We start from the raw sequence: 18,142 nt of genomic DNA on the forward strand, positions 1-18,142 counted from the left end.
GGCGCGTCCCGGCCCGGCCCGGCCGATAAATGCGGCGGCCCCGGCGGCCGCGCCCCCCCGCGCCCATTGGCGGCTGCCGGGGCCCCGCCCGGGGCCGGGAACGGGGATGGGAGCGGGGATAGGATGGGGATGGGGATGGGAGCGGGGATGGGATGGGGATGGGGATGGGGATGGGGATGGGAGCGGGGATGGGAGCGGGGATGGGGATGGGGATGGGGATGGGGATGGGGATGGGGATGGGGATGGGGATGGGGATGGGGATGGGGATGGGGATGGGGATGGGATGGGGATGGGGATGGGGATGGGGATGGGATGGGGATGGGGATGGGGATGGGATGGGGATGGGGATGGGGATGGGGATGGGATGGGGATGGGGATGGGGATGGGATGGGGATGGGGATGGGGATCGGGATGGGGATGGGAGCGGGGATGGGGATGGGGATGGAGATGGGGATGGGGATGGGGATGGGGATGGGAGCGGGGATGGGGATGGGGATGGGAGCAGGGATGGGAACAGGAATGGGAGCGGGGCCGGGAGCGGGGATGGGGATGGGGGGGCCGGGAGCGGGGAGACCCCACGGGCAGCGCTGGGAGTGGGGAAATGGGGAGAGAGATCCAGGGAGCAGCATCTGGAGGCACCCAAAAATTTGGGTAAGGGAGGGGGTGTAGGGACGGAGAGCAGAGGGAATTCAGGGATAAGGGAGAGAGGCGCAGGACAAAGGGGGGAACACGGGTGGTTCCAGGCTGGAGGGAGATGGGAATTTCCCAGTGAAGGGTGAGATTCTCACCCAAAGGTTGGGAAAAGATGCAGGCCCGGAGCGCTGGGAGGGCCAGAGGGGATTTGGAGAAGAGCCTGGAGTGCCTGGACAAGGGGGAATGGCTCCACAGTGCCAGAGGGCAGGGCTAGATGGGATATTGGGATGAAATTCCTCCTCTGTGTGCCCAGCCTGGATCCCTGGAAATGTCCAAGGCCAGGCTGGACAGGGCTTGGAGCAGCCTGGGATAGGGAAAGCTGGCTCTGCCCATCCAGAGGTGGCTCTGGGTGATGTTTAAGGTTCCTTCCAAGCCATTCTATAATTCCATAATGTGGAGAAAATTCCAGAGCCAGAGGTGATTTACTGTCCTAATGCACTCAAAGCCAGGAAAAAACCGGCATTTCGGGCAAAATCAGGGAGAGGAGAGGCCTGGGGAGTGCAGCCTGTCCATTCTCTGCACAGAGCCACCCTTTGCCCTCCCGGACACACAGCCTGGCAGGGAGGAACGGGAATGTTCTCCAGGCCTGGAGCCGGGGTGGGGAACCTGCCGAGGCTCCAGACGGCCATTCCCGGCTCCCTCAGCAGCACTTTCTCCCCGTGTGGTCTCCCTGCGGGAAATCTCCCTCCGGTGATATTAAAAGAATGCGATTATTTCCCAGAACAGCCCAAACAAAGGAGCTTGCCCGGCTCGGGCGGGTGTGAGGACAGCCGGGCTGGATGGCAGAGGGAGATAACTGCGGGATTACTCATCCACACCTGGATTTTCCCACCGCTCCCCGCAGCCCCGGGCAGAGCGGAGGGTCCCAAACCCCTGCCAGGGATGATTTAACCCAGCGCCGGCTCCTCTCGGGGGACCGCGAGGTGACACGGAGGTGACACGGATGTGACACGGGGGTGACACGGAGGTGACACGGGGGTGACACGGGGGTGACACGGGGGTGACACGGATGTGACACGGGGGTGACACGGATGTGACACGGGACGGAGCTCGCTGCACCTCAGTGCCAGGAGAGACCCAGCTGGGTGGCACCGTCCCCTGGCTGTTTTTGTCGCCGGGGTGAGCGCGGATGTCCCTCAGGGAAGGTGAAACCACAAGTCACGGGCACAACCTCGCACCAAAGCGCTCCCCACGCTCCCAGCGTGGTCCCACACTCATTAAATCTCATTTTGATATAATTAAGACACCCAGCTCTCCTCTCCTGCCGCTGTCACTGATTTTTATGGCCACGCGGCGCCTCCGCTCTTCACAGCAGCTCCAGGCCGCTCCTTCCCATCTCCAACCTCTCCCCGAGCTCAACAAACCAGGAACAAACCTCTGTCCTGGTTTTAAAATCAGCCCGGGACATCCGAGGCCTATCCTGGGCTGCAGCAATTGCGATAATGAATTGCGATAATGGACTGCGATGGAGCAGGGCGATAATGAGCGGCGATAATGAATTGCGGCAATGAATTATTTACTGAGCGCTTTCCGCGGGCCGCGGGGAGGATAAAGAGGGAGGAGAGGAGCCGAGCTGAACCGAACCGCAACAATTTCGGAGTCAAAACCAGGATCCTGTCCGGGCACGGCCCGGGAATTGCGGCAGAGCCGGGCAGGGGAGGCTCCAACCTCCCGGGATGCGGTGAACAAAGGGATCGCACCGGCCTGAGGGAAAGTGTCGCTGTCGCTGTCGCTGTCGCTGCCGCTGTCGCTGTCGCTGTCGCTGCCGCTGTCCTTGACATCCCTGTGGATTTCTCGAATGCTTCTCCCCAGGTTTTCCCCGCCAGGAAAGGCCACGCGGAGCTTCCCTTTCTGTCGGTGCCGGATAAATTCCTGTCCCCAGCGATGTTTGTTCCAGACGGGCTCAGGAAGCCTTTCCCATTCTCATGGAAATGCCAAGGGGCGCGGAGCGGAGCCCGCTGGAATCCGCTGATAAGGATCCTCCATTGTGGCAGCACCCACGGCTTTCTCCGCTGGGGAAATCCACGGAAATTCCCCCGCCAGCTTCAAAATCCCAAACGGGGCTTGTCCCTCGGCCCCGGTGCGTGTCCGCTAAACCCAGCCTGAAATCCAGCCGGGAATTTGGCTCCACGTCAGGGAAGCTCGGTGCTCGGTCACAGCCGGAGCTCTGTCTGCTCGCGGGCTCCGAAATTTGTGTTAATCAATTTATTACGTTAAAATAAATTCCACAGGGTTATCCCCGCGCTGAAAACATCCGCATCCCGGGAAAAAGCCTGCCTCGGTGGCCACAGGCTCTGTTTGTGGATTGGGGAAGGAATAAACATCAGCAAAGGGATTTTCTTGCAGCAGGGAGACCTCCCACAGGGAAAGGAAGAGCTCCCGGAGTCATTAAAATGCCAGAGACAACAAAAAGTTTAATGCTCGCCCCTCGTTTGGGGCCCTGCAGCCCCAGCGTTCCTCACCTGCTGCCGGGGGTGCTCAGGCAGATGTGAATCCCATTTTCCTTGGGAAAAATCCCAGCCGCGATTGCTCTGATCCTCCCCATCCATCAGGGAGAAGGGAAAACCATCAGAGCCAATGGGAGCCTTTGGAAAAGTCATTTATGGCCTTTCACAGATGATGGGAACAGCAGAGACCACCCCGCACCCCAGGAGTGCAGCTGGGGCTTCCATCTGTCTGTCTGTCTGTCCATCCATGGATTCCATCTATCTATCCATCGATCCATCATCCATGGATTCATCCATCCATCATCAATCCATCCATCCATCATCCATCCATCCATCCATCCATCCATCCACCCATCCATCCATCCATCCATCCATCCATCCACCCATCCATCCATCATCCATCCATCATCCATCCATCCATCCATCATCCATCCATACATCCATCATCCATCATCCATCCATCCATCCATCCATCATCCATCATCCATCATCCATCCATCCATCATCCATCCATCCATCCATCCATCCATCATCCATCCATCATCCATCATCCATCATCCATCCATCCATCCATCATCCATCCATCCATCATCCATCCATCATCCATCCATCATCCATCCATACATCCATCATCCATCATCCATCCATCCATCCATCCATCATCCATCCATCATCCATCCATCATCCATCATCCATCCATCATCCATCCATCATCCATCCATCCATCCATCCATCCATCATCCATCCATCCATCCATCCATCCATCCATCCATCATCCATCCATCATCCATCATCCATCCATCATCCATCATCCATCCATCTATCTATCCATCGATCCATCATCCATGGATTCATCCATCCATCATCCATCCATCCATCCATCCATCCATCATCCATCCATCATCCATCCATCCATCCATCATCCATCCATCCATCCATCATCCATCCATCCATCCATCCATCATCCATCCATCCATCCATCATCCATCCATCCATCATCCATCCATCCATCATCCATCCATCATCCATCCATCATCCATCCATCATGCATCCATCCATCCATCATCCATCCATCATCCATCATCCATCATCCATCATCCATCCATCATCCATCATCCATCCATCCATCATCCATCATCCATCCATCCATCATCCATCATCCATCCATCCATCATCCATCATCCATCCATCATCCATCATCCATCATCCATCCATCCATCCATCCATCCATCATCCATCATCCATCCATCCATCATCCATCCATCCATCCATCATCCATCCATCATCCATCCATCATCCATCCATCATCCATCCATCATCCATCCATCCATCCATCCATCATCCATCCATCATCCATCCATCATCCATCATCCATCATCCATCCATCCATCATCCATCCATCCATCCATCATCCATCCATCATCCATCCATCATCCATCCATCCATCCATCCAGGTGTTCCTGTCACCCTCCCGGGCACGTGAGGCTGCAGAAACCCCGAGGCGTTGAGAGGCAAAACAAACAAAATTCCCCTCAAAAAAAATTTTTAAAAATAATAAAAAACCCCAAAACATTGTCCCAAACAGCCAGAACCAGCCCAGCCGCGTGTCCTGGGCCCACAGCGAGGTGCAGGAATCATTTCTGCTCCACCACCGGATCTTTTGGAGGTTGTTCCTTAGGAAGTTTCCTGTTTGTGCAGACAAAGCCTGCTCGGGGCCGATAACCGATGATTTTTGGCAGCAGGGCCAGCCCAGCCCTCTGTGTCGGAGCAGCCACTGAGGCTGAAAAGCCTCTCAGTAAACCCCGAGCGTGGAGAGTTCAGGCGAGGACACAGCCGGGGCCGCTCCGGGATCTTTTTGTGCCTGGAAAACTCCGAGGGCTCGGCTGGGTTGGGATAAAGGAGCGCAGGCACGGAGGGTCCCGGGGGCTGCCTGGGACAGAGGGACCGGCCCAGGGCTTTCTGCAGCCCCCAGGGACGGGGGGAGGTTTGTGACAAACCCAACATTTATCCAAGGAAATGAGTTCTGTGGGTCTCTCATCCCACGGGATCGACTGCAGAGCTCGGGGAGCTGCAACGGACCCAGCCCCGGAGATTTTTCCCGGACTGGAGCTGGGCAGCAGCATCAGGGACTCTTTGGACCCAAATCCAGCTCGGTCCCAGCCCCTGGGAGGTGTCTGGGCTCCACGGGGATGTCTTTCCATGGGAAAAAAATCCCTGAGGAGACGCGCAGCATTCTTTGTTGGACCTTGCACCACCTGGAATGGGATTTTGGAGCTGCCCCGGCCAGGGCAGCCCAGGACAGCGGGAGGGGCTGCGCAGCTCCAGCCGCAGCTCAGCCCAGGGTTGCCATCTGCTGTTCACAGCTCAGGGAAGAGACGTGGGGCTCGCCCAGCGCCGCTCAGCCCAAAACAAACACCCCAAACCGCTGAAACACCCCAAAAGCGCCCTGCGGGCACGGCCGGGAGCGCCTGGCACAGCCGAACCTCGGCTCAGGTCACTTCTCTGTCACCTGCACAGCCCGGCTGTGTCCCGCAGGAGCCCAGTTCCCAGCAGGAGCATCCCAGGGAAGGGCAGGGATGAGGCGCAGCCCTGGGAAGGGTCAGGGGAGGGAGGTGAATGCCGCCCTCACCCTCTGCAAGGATGGAAAATCCCCCCGAGCCAGGGGGGGCCGGCACTCGGCAGCTCCAGGGATGTCCTAGGGATCCTGTTGGGTGTTGGGAGTTTGGGATTCATCCAGAGGCAGAGACCTGGAGCTGCTTTTCCCCCCACGGGGGCTCAGAGCTGCTCGGGACACTCCCGGCTCTGATTCCGTCCCCCCACCCTAGTCGCTGTCACCTCTCCGATCAATCCTGCAGCGGGTTCATTCCCAGGAATGAGAGCTCGGCCCGGCTGCCCAGGATTTCTGGAGGCAGAAAGGGAAGGTTCAGGCTCCGGCTGAACAAAGGATCCCTCCTCCCCCTGCTCCAGCCGAACAAAGCAGCGAGCCCGGAGCCTCGGCCACGGCGCTGAGCAGGGCCTGGGAATCAGGAGGGGAAAAAAGCTGGGAAAGGTTCCTTAAGGACAAAGGAAAATTCCTCGTTCCCAGCCAGGCTCGGCGCAGAGGCGGCTCGAGGGGAGATTTGCTGTGCTGGGGATTGGGATGGAGGGGAAATCTCCTCTTTCCATTCATTTCCCGTTTCCTGTTCCCCTCCTGCCTTCTCCCTGATATTCCAGCGTTGGGATATCGGGATCCCACCTGGAACGACAGGGAGAAGGAGCCGGATCCCGGCCGCGGCTCCCTCTGTCCCCGCCGTGTCTGCGGCGGCCGCACGGGGTCCTCGGAGCTCCGAACGGCGACCTCGGAGCTCCGAACGGCGACCTCGGAGCTCCGAACGGAGACCTCGGAGCTCCGAACGGCGACCTCGGAGCTCCGAACGGCGACCTTGGAGCTCCGAACGGAGACCTTGGAGCTCCGAACGGCGACCTCGGAGCTCCGAACGGCGACCTTGGAGCTCCGAACGGCGACCTCGGAGCTCCGAACGGCGACCTCGGAGCTCCGAACGGAGACCTCGGAGCTCCGAACGGAGACCTCGGAGCTCCAAATGGTGTTCTCTGGGCTCCGAATGGTGTCCTTGGAGCTCCAAAAGGTGACCTCAGAGCTCTGAACGGCGTCCTCGGAGCTCCGAACGGGGTTCTTGGAGCTCCAAACGGTGTCCTTGGAGCTCTGAACAGCGACCTTGGAGCTCCAAACGGTGTCCTTGGAGCTCTGAACAGCGACCTTGGAGCTCCAAAGGGTGTCCTTGGAGCTCCAAACAGTGACCTCAGAGCTATGAAAGGGGTCCTCGGAGCTCCAAACGGCGATCTCGGAGCTCCGTGGCGATGGCAGTGGCCCCAGACAGCACGGGGACACCATGGGGACACCGTGGGGACAGCGGGACCCCCCTCCCCGCAGCCCGGGGAGCGCGTTAAAGGAGGGATGTGACACCGTGGGAGTGAAGCAGCCATGGGGTCACATCCCTGGAAGTGTCCAAGGTGGGGCTGGACAGCGCTTGGAGCAGCCTGGGATAGGGGAAGGTGTCCCTGCCCAAAGCCTGGCAGGGGTTTGGATCTTGCTGGTCCCTTCCAACCCAAACCATTCCATGATTCCATGATTCCATGATTCCATGATTCCATGATTCCGTGATTCCATGATTGATTCCATGATCCCAGACTGCCCAGATCCATCTCTCCCACATTTGCACACCATCACCCCTCCAGCACAGCCCAGCTCCCTCCGAGGGCTTTCCCATGGACAACTTTAAATGGGAAAACTGCTCCAAGCTGGAATTGCATCCCCACAGTTCGGACAGCACTCCCAAAAAGTGCCTGAGGTGAACAGAACCGAGAGGAGGCAGCGGTTGCGGTCACTTGTGCACCACCAAAGCCACCAGCCGTCCCTGGATTGCTCCTTTTTCCCAGTGAAAATCCCAAATCACCAAAGCAGCTAAAAAACGTTGGAAAACTCGAGGCTGCGGCCACCTGACACCCGGCAAAGGCAGCGGCTGTGCCAGTCCTGTGCCACTCGTGAGGAGCCAGAGCGATTCCTTGGGAATCCATCCTCTGGGAGCAGCCAGGGGCTCCAGCTCCTGCCGGAATCCCAGGGAAGCGCCACGGGATTGCAGGAAAAGCTGTGAAGGCAGAGAACGATCCCCGAATCCAGCTGCAGGTTTGGAATTTCCTTTGGGGGAAAATCTGTAGGGAAGCACTGGCAGGTCCCAGGATGGAGGAGGACACCACCACTGTCCCCCCTGGGGCAGCACTGACCCCTCTGGAGAGTCCCAACGCCTCCCACGCTGTCACCTCGGCTGGGATGGCTGCAGGGACACGATTGCCACGCAGGGATCTCCGGAGTCCTTCCCATGGGAGCTGTGGAGAGCCAGGCCAGCTCCAGATGTCCCCATGGAAATGTGGAGAGCCAGGCCAGCTCCAGATGTCCCCACGGAGCTGAGATCCATGCCAGCTCCAGATGTCCCCATGGAGCTGTGGGAGCCAGGCCAGTTCCAGATGTCCCCATGGAAATGTGGAGATTGGAATGGGACAGGCACAGGGATCTGCTCCAGGTGGGATCAGGAATGGGACAGGGAGCTGTTCCAGGTGGGATCAGGAATGGGACAGGCACAGGAGCTGTTCCAGGTGGGATCAGGAATCAGACAGGCACAGGAGCTGTTCCAGGTGGGATCAGGAATGGGACAGGCACAGGAGCTGTTCCAGGTGGCATCAGGAATGGGACAGGGAGCTGTTCCAGTTGGGATCAGGAATCAGACAGGCACAGGGCCTCCACGGCCGTGCTGAGCCCCTGGCTGACGCCGCCCACGGCCAGCAGGCAGTCCCGCAGCGCGATGCTGGAGCAGGCGCAGCGCGGGGTGGGCATGGGGGGGAGGCTCTCCCACTTGTTCTTCTCCGGGTGGAAAGCCTCTGCCGACTCCAGCACCGTCGGCTGATTCCCTGGAAGCACAAAAGGAGGCGCTGGATGATGTGGGAAGCACCATCGAGCATCTCCTGGCTGCTCTGTACCCCATCCCCTTATGGGGTTTGTGTTCCCTGCTCCCTCCCACCGGCCAGGACCGCGATGTCTCCCTTTCCCAGGATGTCTCCCTTTCCCAGGAATGCAATTCCCACACGTTTTTGAAGGGTTCCCGCAGTCCCAGAGGCTCACCCAAGCCCCCAGCCACGACAACTCTGCCTCGCAGGTAGCCGGCCACGAAGTCTGCTCGCCTTTTCTTCAGGTAGCAGGAGCGCTCCATCTTCATCCACCCACCTGGGAAGGACGGGACAGGCTGGGATTTTTGGGATCACCCACTCCTGGAGAAGCATCCACCTCTCCCAGGCCCTGGCTCGTGGAAGGGCAGTTTGGCTGCTGCACCTTGGGGTGATAAAACCCCATGGAATGGGTTGCGTTTGTCCGAGGTTTTCCCATTCCAGTTGTTAATCCTGACTGGAAATCGTCCTCTAAGCTGAGCTCAAGGCAGCAGCAGACGGGAGATCTGTGCTCTGCAAGGATGGCAGAGCCCCAAACCCCAAACTGACCCCTGTGTCCCCAAAGTGATTCCTGTGTCCCCAAACCTCAAACTGATCTCTGTGTCCCCAAAGTGATTCCTGTGTCCCCAAACCTCAAACTGATCTCTGTGTCCCCAAAGTGATTCCTGTGTCCCCAAACCCAGCCCTGTGTCCCCAGACTGATCCCTGTGTCCCCAAACCAATCCCTGTGTCCCCAAACTCATCACTGTGTCCCCAAACTGATCCCTGTGTCCCCAAAGTGATTCCTGTGTCCCCAAACAGATCCCTGTGTTCCCAGACTGATCCTGGTGTCCCCAAAGTGATTCCTGTGTCTCCAAACCGATCCCTGTGTCCCCAAACCGATCCCGGTGTCCCCAAAGTGATTCCTGTGTCCCCAAAGTGATCCTGGTGTCCCCCAGCCCCTCAGCAGGGCCCGGGCCAGCTCCCACCTTGCTCGAGATCGAATACATCCACCGTCCTCATGAACTTGGGCTGCCGGTAGAGCCGGCCCTGGCGCAGCCCCCCGAGGCTGAAGAGCTTTTCCTCGGTGGCCACGAAGCTGGAGAAGGCCCTTTTGTTGGGAATGCTGGGGAATTTGGTCCATGACCGGGTGTCTGTGTCGAAGACCTCGAAGGCGTTGACGGCGTACTTGGATTGCCTTCCCCCTGGGAAAGGAGCGGGAATTCCCGGCTCAGGGACCGGAGCAACCTCGGCTCTCCAGCTCCCTGAGTGAAATGGGATTTTTCACCTCTCTGCACTCATTTTCTCAGGAAAAAGCTGAATTTTCCAACCTCTCCCCACTCCTGGTGGTGCTGGCATGGGGAAGGGTTTAAAATGCACTGGATTGATCCAGACAAACTCAGAGCAGAGCCGGGATCAGGCTCGGGAAGATGAGAGGAATTCCCATGAGCTTGGATCCAGCGAGCCCTGGCCTGGCTGCTGAACCCCTGAGGGCAGGAGAGCTGGAGCAGCTGCTCCAGTGCCAGGGATCCCAGTGATCCCAGTGATCCCAGTTATCCCAGTGATCCCAGTGACCCCAGTGATCCCAGTGATCCCAGTGATCCCAGTGATCCCAGTGACTCCAGTGATCCCAGTGACCCCAGTGATCCCAGTTATCCCAGTTATCCCAATTATTCCAGTGCCAGGGATCCCAGTTATCCCAATTATCCCAGTGCCAGGGATCCCAGTTATCCCAGTTATCCCAGTTATCCCAGTTATCCCAGTGCCAGTCCCAGTGCCAGGGATCCAAATTATTCCAGTGCCAGGGATCTAAATTATTCCAGGCACAGAGGAAGAGGAAAAGGAGAAGGAAGAAAAAAGAAGGAGAAGGAAGAGGAAAGGAACGAAAACGAAGAAGGAAGAAAAATTAAGAAAAAATGAAGAAAAATGAAGAAAAATGACAGCAAAGGAAGAAAAAGGAAGAGATTGAAGAGGAAAGAAGGAGAAGAAAGAAGGAGAAAGAAGAGAAGAGGGGAGAGAAGGAAAGGCGGAGGAGGTGGAGGAGGAGGAGGAGGAGGAGGCAGGGCTGGTCCTCACCCAGCACGTAGATCTTGGTGCCCCTCAGGACGGACGTGGCCGCGTAGCGGGGCGTGGGCATGGCAGCCAGGGACACCCAGATGTCCTTGAGCACGTCATAGTGCTGCAGGAAGTTGTGGGGCCGCAGGTCCGAGCCCATCCCGCCCGCGGCGTACACCCTGTAATCTGCACGGGGCAAAGAACCCCCCAAATCCTGCTAAATTATCATTGGGAACTACCAGAAACCCGTCTTTCCCCTGCAAAAATATCCCGCTAAATTGTTATAGGAAAGCGCAAAAAATCCATCCCCATCCTGCAAAATTATCCCACACAATTATTATAGGAAATCACAAAAAATCCATCCCCATCCTGCAAAATTATCCCACTAAATTATTGTAGGAAAGTGCCGGAAATCCATCCCGACTCTGCAAAAATATCCCACTAAATTATTATAGAAAGTACCAGAAACCTCCCTCCCCTGCAAAAATATTCCACTAAATTATTATAGAAAAGCACAAAAATTCCATCCCCAACCTGCAAAATTATCCCACTATATTATTGTAGGAAAGTATCAGAAAATCCATCCTACTCCTGCAAAAATATCCCACAAAATTATTATAGGAAATCACAAAAAATTCATCCCCATCCTGCAAAATTATTATATAAATATAAATATAAATATAAATATAAATATAAATATATATTATATTATATTATATTATATTATATTATATTATATTATATTATATTATATTATATTATATTATATTATATTATATTGTATTGTATTGTATTGTATTGTATTGTATTGTATTGTATTATATTATATTATATTATATTATATTATATTATATTATATTATATTATATTATATTATATTATATTATTATATATATTATTATATATTATTATATCCTGCTTAATTATTATAGAAAGTACCAGAAATCCATCCCAACTCCACAAAAACATCCCACAAAACTGCTATGGGAGAGCACCAGAAATCTCCTTCCCCTGTAAAAAATCCATCCCCTCCTTGCAAAAAGATCCGTTCAAGGACCAGAATTTGCTGTAAAACCCATGAGAAGTTTGGATCCGATCCCCTGGAGCTCAGAGCCGTCCAAAACAGCCGCCGGCAGCAGCGGAGCTGCCGCCCCCGCGGCTCCAGGGCTGGTGACAACCCCGGGGTGGCTCTGGCTGTGCTCCCAACCTCCTGTGGAGCCTCTCAGCGGGGTGGGAGGTGCCAAACGCACGAGGCCCAACTTCTGGAAGAAGTTTTGGAAGATGTTTGGAAGAGGAGATGTTTTGGAGACCAGCAGCTCAACCCTGGATCGTCGCCCGGAGACGTTTTTCTACCCAAAGCTGGGAAAAAAACCTCCAAGCTCTCCAAGAAGATTCCCCAAATCCCAGAACCCTCTGGAGGTCTCTCCTTGCCTTTGGCCGTCACCGAGATGCCCATGGCCGCCTCCCGCAGCGAGCTGCGCTTCCTCCAGCGCCCTTCATCCGTGTTGTACATCTCCACCACCTTCAGCGGCAGCTGGTCGGCGCCCACGCCGCCGATCACCATGATCCTCTTGCCCAGCACGGTGACGGCCACGCCGGCCCTGGCCGTGGGCATGGCGGGCAGCGGCGCCCACCGGTCGGCCTCGGGGGAATAAACCTCGAAGGAATCCACGGGGACGCCGTTGTCGTCGCAGCCGCCCACGGCGAAGACCTGCCCGCCCGCCTCCACCAGCGTGGAGTACACCCGGCGGCTCGGCAGCGGAGCCAGGCGTTTCCAGTGGAAGTCTTTGGTGCTGGGCAGCTCCATGGTGGATGGTGGGAAGGGGAAATGCTGGAAAATGGGATTATGGAGTGGTTAAGGGTGGATCCTGGCAAGGATGGGCTGAGCTGTGCCTGATCGGTGCCCTCAGCGGGGAATGACACATCCAGGAATTCCTTGGGTGCCTCCAAACCTCCCTGGGTGGCCCCTTCCAACCTTTTCCATGAGGAAATTCCTGCTGCTGTCCGAGCTGAGCCTCCCCTGGCCCAGCCTGAGGCCTTTCCCTCTCTTCCTGTCCCTGTTCCATGGGATAACATCCCAAATCCCCCCCGGCTGTCCCCTCCTGGCAGGGACTTGTGCAGAGCCAGGAATTCCCCCTGAGCCTCCTTTTCTCCAGGCTGAGCCTTCCCAGATCCCTCAGGATTCTCCAAACCCTTCTGAGCTCCCTCAGGATTCTCCAAACCCTTCTGAGCTCCCTCAGGATTCTCCAAACCCTTCTGAGCTCCCTCAGGATTCTCCAAACCCTTCCCAGCTCCCTCAGCATTCTCCAAACCCTTCCCAGACACGTTCCAGCCCCAAAATGTCCTCCCTGGATTTAAGGATAATCCCCGAGTGCAAATCTTGCCCTGTCAGGAGCAGAGCTGTCCTGGCAATGCCACCTGTCCCCTGTGTCCCCTCTGCCACCCCCCCGAGCATCACCCCTGGTACCTCTCAGTGCCTCTCCATCAATCCTGCGGCTCCAGAGCCGCCTCAGCAGCTCAGGCAGAGACCGAGCCTAAAAATAAAACAAAACAAAAAGAGGTGGGAAAATAAATAAAACAAAAAAGGGAAAATAAAATAAATCCAAGCGAGAAGGTCGGAGCTGCTCCAGGTGACATCCAGAGCTGGAGTCTGCTCTCCTGCCTGCTGGGGAGCTTCTCCTGCTCGGATCCACTGGGTTCCTCCTCCTGATCCTGCTCATTCCTCAGGAATGTGAGCCCCCAGCTCCCCATTCCTTTGCTCCATCTCCCCACATGTCATTAGGTGCCATGTAGATGAGCTTAATTAGCGCGGGAGGGGGGGAGAGGGACAAAAGTAGGAAATCCCTTCCCATCCAACTCCGAGCAGACATAAAATCTGATTAATCTGAGCAAGGCTGTTTGTTCAGATTTATCTTCACAAATTCATTTCCAGGAGGGCACTAAACAACATTTATGTCGTGAGGAATAATAAATAAATGAATAATAAATATTATTTAATATCATTTAATAAAGAAAATAAATTTATTTTAATAAATAAACTGGGGTTAATCAATAAACTGATAAATCCTGCCTGGACCTGCCCTGGGTCCATTCCCGGTGCAATTCCCAGAAATTCCCGGCTCCACGGGGGCCTCAGGACAAAGGAACACAAAGCCACGGTGAAAAGCAGCAGCAGCACATCCAGCCACGCTTCCCACCCTCCCAGAATCCAAGGAAAAAGGGGCGAACACTCGCCCAGAGCTGAGCAGCATCCCCGGAGCAGCTCCAGGATTTGCAGGATCCCGGGATTCTGCTCCCACGAACCATTTATTCCCTTTCCAGGTGGATTTTCACGGACAAATCCAGCCTGGGCTGGCTGATTCGCAAAGCAGAGCCAGCTCCTGTTTCCAGGAGCTCGATGGATTCGCATCCAGGAATTCCTGACCTCTATTCCTTCAAATCCAAAGTGCTGGGATGAGACACGAGCAGCAGAACCTGGGCTGGGCCAGGCAATTCCTCCGCCCAGAGCTCAGGAATAATTGCCTAAAAATTCATTTTCAACATCCCAGCAGGCAGGGAGCGATTGGAGAGGGATGAGGATGGATTCTCCGTGGGAACAACGGAGCAAAAAAAGCTGGGAATTCGGCTGGAATGTAAAGCTCTGCCTGAATTCCGCTGCCGTGGCACACGAAGAATCTCCTCCTCTTCCCTCCCGTGGAGGGAATCAAGGTCAGGCTCACACGCTGAATTCCTGGATTCCAAAAATCACCTGGATTTCACCGGGAAGCGACAGCAGCTCCCGGGCTCAGGGAATTAGCGCTTCATCAGCCCGCACTAATTAACATTTGAAATCCGAAGGAAGGGAAATTGCTTTTCTGGGTCCGAGCCCACTCCAGTCCTTATCCCTGCAGGATAAAATTCTTTGATTTTGATCCAGGGTCTTTTCCAAGTGGATTTGGAGCACGGATGGGCAGGGGAGGGGGCTCAGGGCTCCAGGGGTACAGCGGGATCTCTCCTGGATATTCACTCCAAGGAAAACCCATCCCTCGATTTGGAGGATTCATGGAATTCATGGACCTCCAATAATTTGGGATTTGCCAGAGCCAGGCGGGTGAAATTCCAAGGGATTCATGGGATGAACTTGGGGAGATGTCAGAGCTCAGCAGCTCCTTTCCCATCTCTCTTCTCTTCCAGGATTTGGAAGTTTTGCTGCTCCAGGCTTGAAATTCCAAAGGCCAGCACGCGAGCGAGCTGGAATCCAGATCTCCTCCCATTTGGGAATGGGACAGACCCAGGATGATCCTCACAGCCCCAAAGATTCCATCAGCCAGCAGGAGCATCCCAAAGATTCCATCAGCCAGCAGGAGCATCCCAAAAATCCTATCTACCACCAGGAGCATCCCAAAGATTCCATCAGCCAGCAGGAGCATCCCAAAGATCCCATCCCCACCAGGAACATCCCAAAGATCCCATCTGCCAGCAGGAACATCCCAAAGATCCCATCTGCCAGCAGGAGCATCCCAAAGATCCTATCTACCACCAGGAGCATCCCAAAGATTCCATCCACCAGCAGGAGCATCCCAAAGATCCTATCCCTACCAGGAACATCCCAAAAATCCCATCCCCACCAGGAGCATCCCAAAGATTCCATCTGCCAGCAGGAGCATCCCAAAGATTCATTCCATCTGCCAGCAGGAACATCCCAAAAATCCTATCCCCACCAGGAACATCCCAAAAATCCCATCCCCACCAGGAACATCCCAAAGATTCCATCTGCCAGCAGGAGCATCCCAAAGATCCCATCCCCAGCAGGAGCAGACCCTCCGTGGGACGCAGGAACCCGCCCAGCAGATTTCGGGGAGAGGATCCATCCTCTCCCCCATATCCCGAGGGAAAAGGGGCTGGGATCAGCCCGCTCCCGGTGCCTTCTCTCCAAGCCCGGCAGCTGGGAGTGAAAGGAACAGGCTTGGAATTGTCAGCCGGGCATTCCTGACCTCGCCATAGTAACAACCACCCGGAAAAGAACAACAACAACAAAACCCCGCCGCTTCCCTGCCTCCGCCTGGAAAAAAACCGGCAAAAAGAGGGAAAACCGTGGGAATTGGAGGAGATTTCATCGCGCCGAGCCGAGGAAAAGCAGCGGCGATCGCAGCTCGTTTTGTGCCCCCCGCGATCCCGAGCATCCTTTGGGATAACGGGAGCTGCTGGGAGCCTCCCCCCGCCTCATCCCTTCCCCCATCCCGCTCCCTCGGGATCCTTTCCAGCCTCCTCCTGCCAGCTGCGACTTCCTGCAGCTGCTGATGGGAGGGAGAGGGGTTGTGGAAGGAAATATTCCCCAGCAGGAGATGGCAGGGGTCTCACAGCGCCGGGACAGGGACAAAAGCTGCTTCGTTATTTATTTTGAAAGAGAGGAAAGAGCCCAAATCAGCCTTTTATTTTTATTTTATTTTTATTCTTATTTTTTTATTTAAATTTTTATTATTTTTATATATTTATTATTTTTATTTTATTCTTATTATATTTTTACTATATTTTATTTTTATTTTTATTTTTTATTTTTATTTCATTATATTTTAATTTTTATGATTTTTATTTTTTATTTTTATTTTTATTTTTATTTTTATTTTTATTTTTATTTTTACTTTCATTATATTTTTTATTTTTATTTTTATTATATATTTATTATATTTTTTATTTTATTTTTTTATTTTAATTTCTATTATATTTTTATTTTTATTTTTTATTTTAATTTTTTTATATATATATTTTTATCATTTTTATTTTTACTTTTATTTTCTTTTTTTCTTTTTATTTTTTAAACCCTGAATAAAAAATCAGCACAGCAAGGTGAGGTTCGCTCACGTCACAGCTTACCTCAGGATTTTTAATTTAATTTAATATCATTTAATTCAATTTAATTCAATTTAATTTATTAAATTTAAGTTAATAACAAGGACCCACCTGCAAAGGGTCACCCTTCCCCAGCTCCCAGCCGGATCCCGAATCCCTCCCCTCATCCAGGAGCTTTTCCAAACCCTCGGGTTGGGTTTCCAGAGCTCCTTTCCCTCTTTTTTTCGGCCTCCGAGGGAACGGGAGGAGCTCGGGGCAGATCGCGCCTGGGGGAGGTCACAGCAACCCCATCCCTGCCCGGCCTGCTCCGGGAAAACCGCTGGAAAAACGGGATTGGGGATGCTGGGAGGGGGAAAAGCTGAAAATCTGGGATTTGGGAGAGGGGGATGTGGAAGTACGGGAAATTCCCTTCCTTTTTCACAAAAAAGGGAAAAAAAAATCATCTTTCTCCACCCAGTTTTGGAAGGGAAACGCAAACTCCAAGCTTTCTTTGTGGCTGGTCCCAAAAAACCTCGGCATCCCAAAGCATCCCCCCTCCAAACGACCACCAGCGAGGAATTCCCTCCTTCCTTTTTCCCAGGATTTCTCGGGAATACTCACAGCTCCGGAGCCGCCGCGCCAGCTGGAGCATGGCTGGAAATGCTCCGGATTTTCCCAAATCCTCCGAGCATCCTCTTCCTCCTCCCACTCCCCGCCGGGCTGCGAGCGGCGCCGGGAGCAGCCGGGGTTGGGAATTCGCTGCGTGGGAAGAGGGAAAGGAGAGGGGGGAAAAAAAAAATCCGTGTAAATGCAGAGGAGCTGGCGTTTTCCCTCTGGAAGATGTAGGACACTCAGGGCGGGGAGGGTTTCCCCCAGCTGGGCTCCTCCTCGGGGCTGTGCGTGCGAATTCCCGGCGTTCCCGATCCATCCCGGAGCCTTTTATGGATCCCCGAGCTCGCTCTGGATGCTCGGGAGCGGCGGCGCTGCTGCCCGCCCTAAAGAGGGGAAAATTCCCAGGGAAAGGGAGGAAAAAACCGGGAAAGGGGGAGATGAGAGGAGGGAGAGACTCTGTGGGAAGAAGGGATGGGGATGGGGGATCCCAGGGATCAGAGAGGGGAGAGCTCATCCCATGGAGGTCACCCCGAAATGGGGAAAACGGGAATGGCAAGGGCGGCAGAATCCCAAAATTCCGCTCCTGTGTCCCACAGGGAGCTTGGAGCAGCAGAATCTTGGAGCAAATTCCCAAAATTCCGCTCCTGTGTCCCACAGGGAGCTTGGAGCAGCAGAATCTCGGAGCAAATTCCCAAAATTCCACTTCTGTATCCCACACAGATCTTGGAGCAGCGGGATGTTGGATCCTTTGGAGCAAACTCCCAAAATTCCGCTCCTGTGTCCCACAGGGAGCTCAGAGCACCGGGATCTTGGAGCAAATTCCCAAAATTCCACTCCTCCATCCCACAGGGAGCTCAGAGCAGTGGGATCTTGGATCCAATTCCCAAAATTCCTCTCCTGTATCCCACAGGGAGCTTGGAGCAGCAGGATCTTGGACCATTTGGAAAAAATTCCCAAAATTCTGCTCCTGTATCCCACACAGAGCTCAGAGCAGCGGGATCTTGGATCCAATTCCCAAAATTTGTCTCCTCCATCCCACACAGAGCTCGGAG

At 54.5% G+C, this 18,142-nt stretch overlaps 1 protein-coding gene across 2 annotated transcripts; it reads right to left on the reverse strand.

Annotated features, from left to right (window-relative positions):
- Positions 1–4,666: 4,666 nt before the first annotated feature.
- Positions 4,667–17,609, reverse strand: KLHDC8A (kelch domain containing 8A). Of its 2 annotated transcripts, XM_086861885.1 has the most exons (8): positions 17,100–17,353; positions 13,138–13,204; positions 12,102–12,501; positions 10,692–10,856; positions 9,605–9,820; positions 8,815–8,916; positions 6,990–8,603; positions 4,667–6,876 (listed from the first exon to the last, which is right to left on the reverse strand). In XM_086861885.1, the coding sequence occupies exons 3-7, from the start codon at positions 12,475–12,477 to the stop codon at positions 8,410–8,412; spliced, it is 1,053 nt and encodes a 350-aa protein (XP_086718011.1). In that variant the 5' UTR covers positions 12,478–12,501; positions 13,138–13,204; positions 17,100–17,353; the 3' UTR covers positions 4,667–6,876; positions 6,990–8,409. The 2 variants fall into 2 exon arrangements, with proteins under 2 accessions (XP_086718011.1, XP_086718009.1); XM_086861883.1 differs by lacking the exons at positions 4,667–6,876; positions 12,102–12,501; positions 13,138–13,204 and having other exon boundaries at positions 8,238–8,603; positions 17,100–17,609.
- Between the last annotated feature and the right edge of the window lie 533 nt (positions 17,610–18,142).

The sequence above is a fragment of the Cyanistes caeruleus genome, chromosome 24, assembly GCF_971803275.1.
Source record: "Cyanistes caeruleus chromosome 24, bCyaCae1.hap1.1, whole genome shotgun sequence".
NCBI classification, from domain to species: Eukaryota; Metazoa; Chordata; class Aves; order Passeriformes; family Paridae; genus Cyanistes; species Cyanistes caeruleus.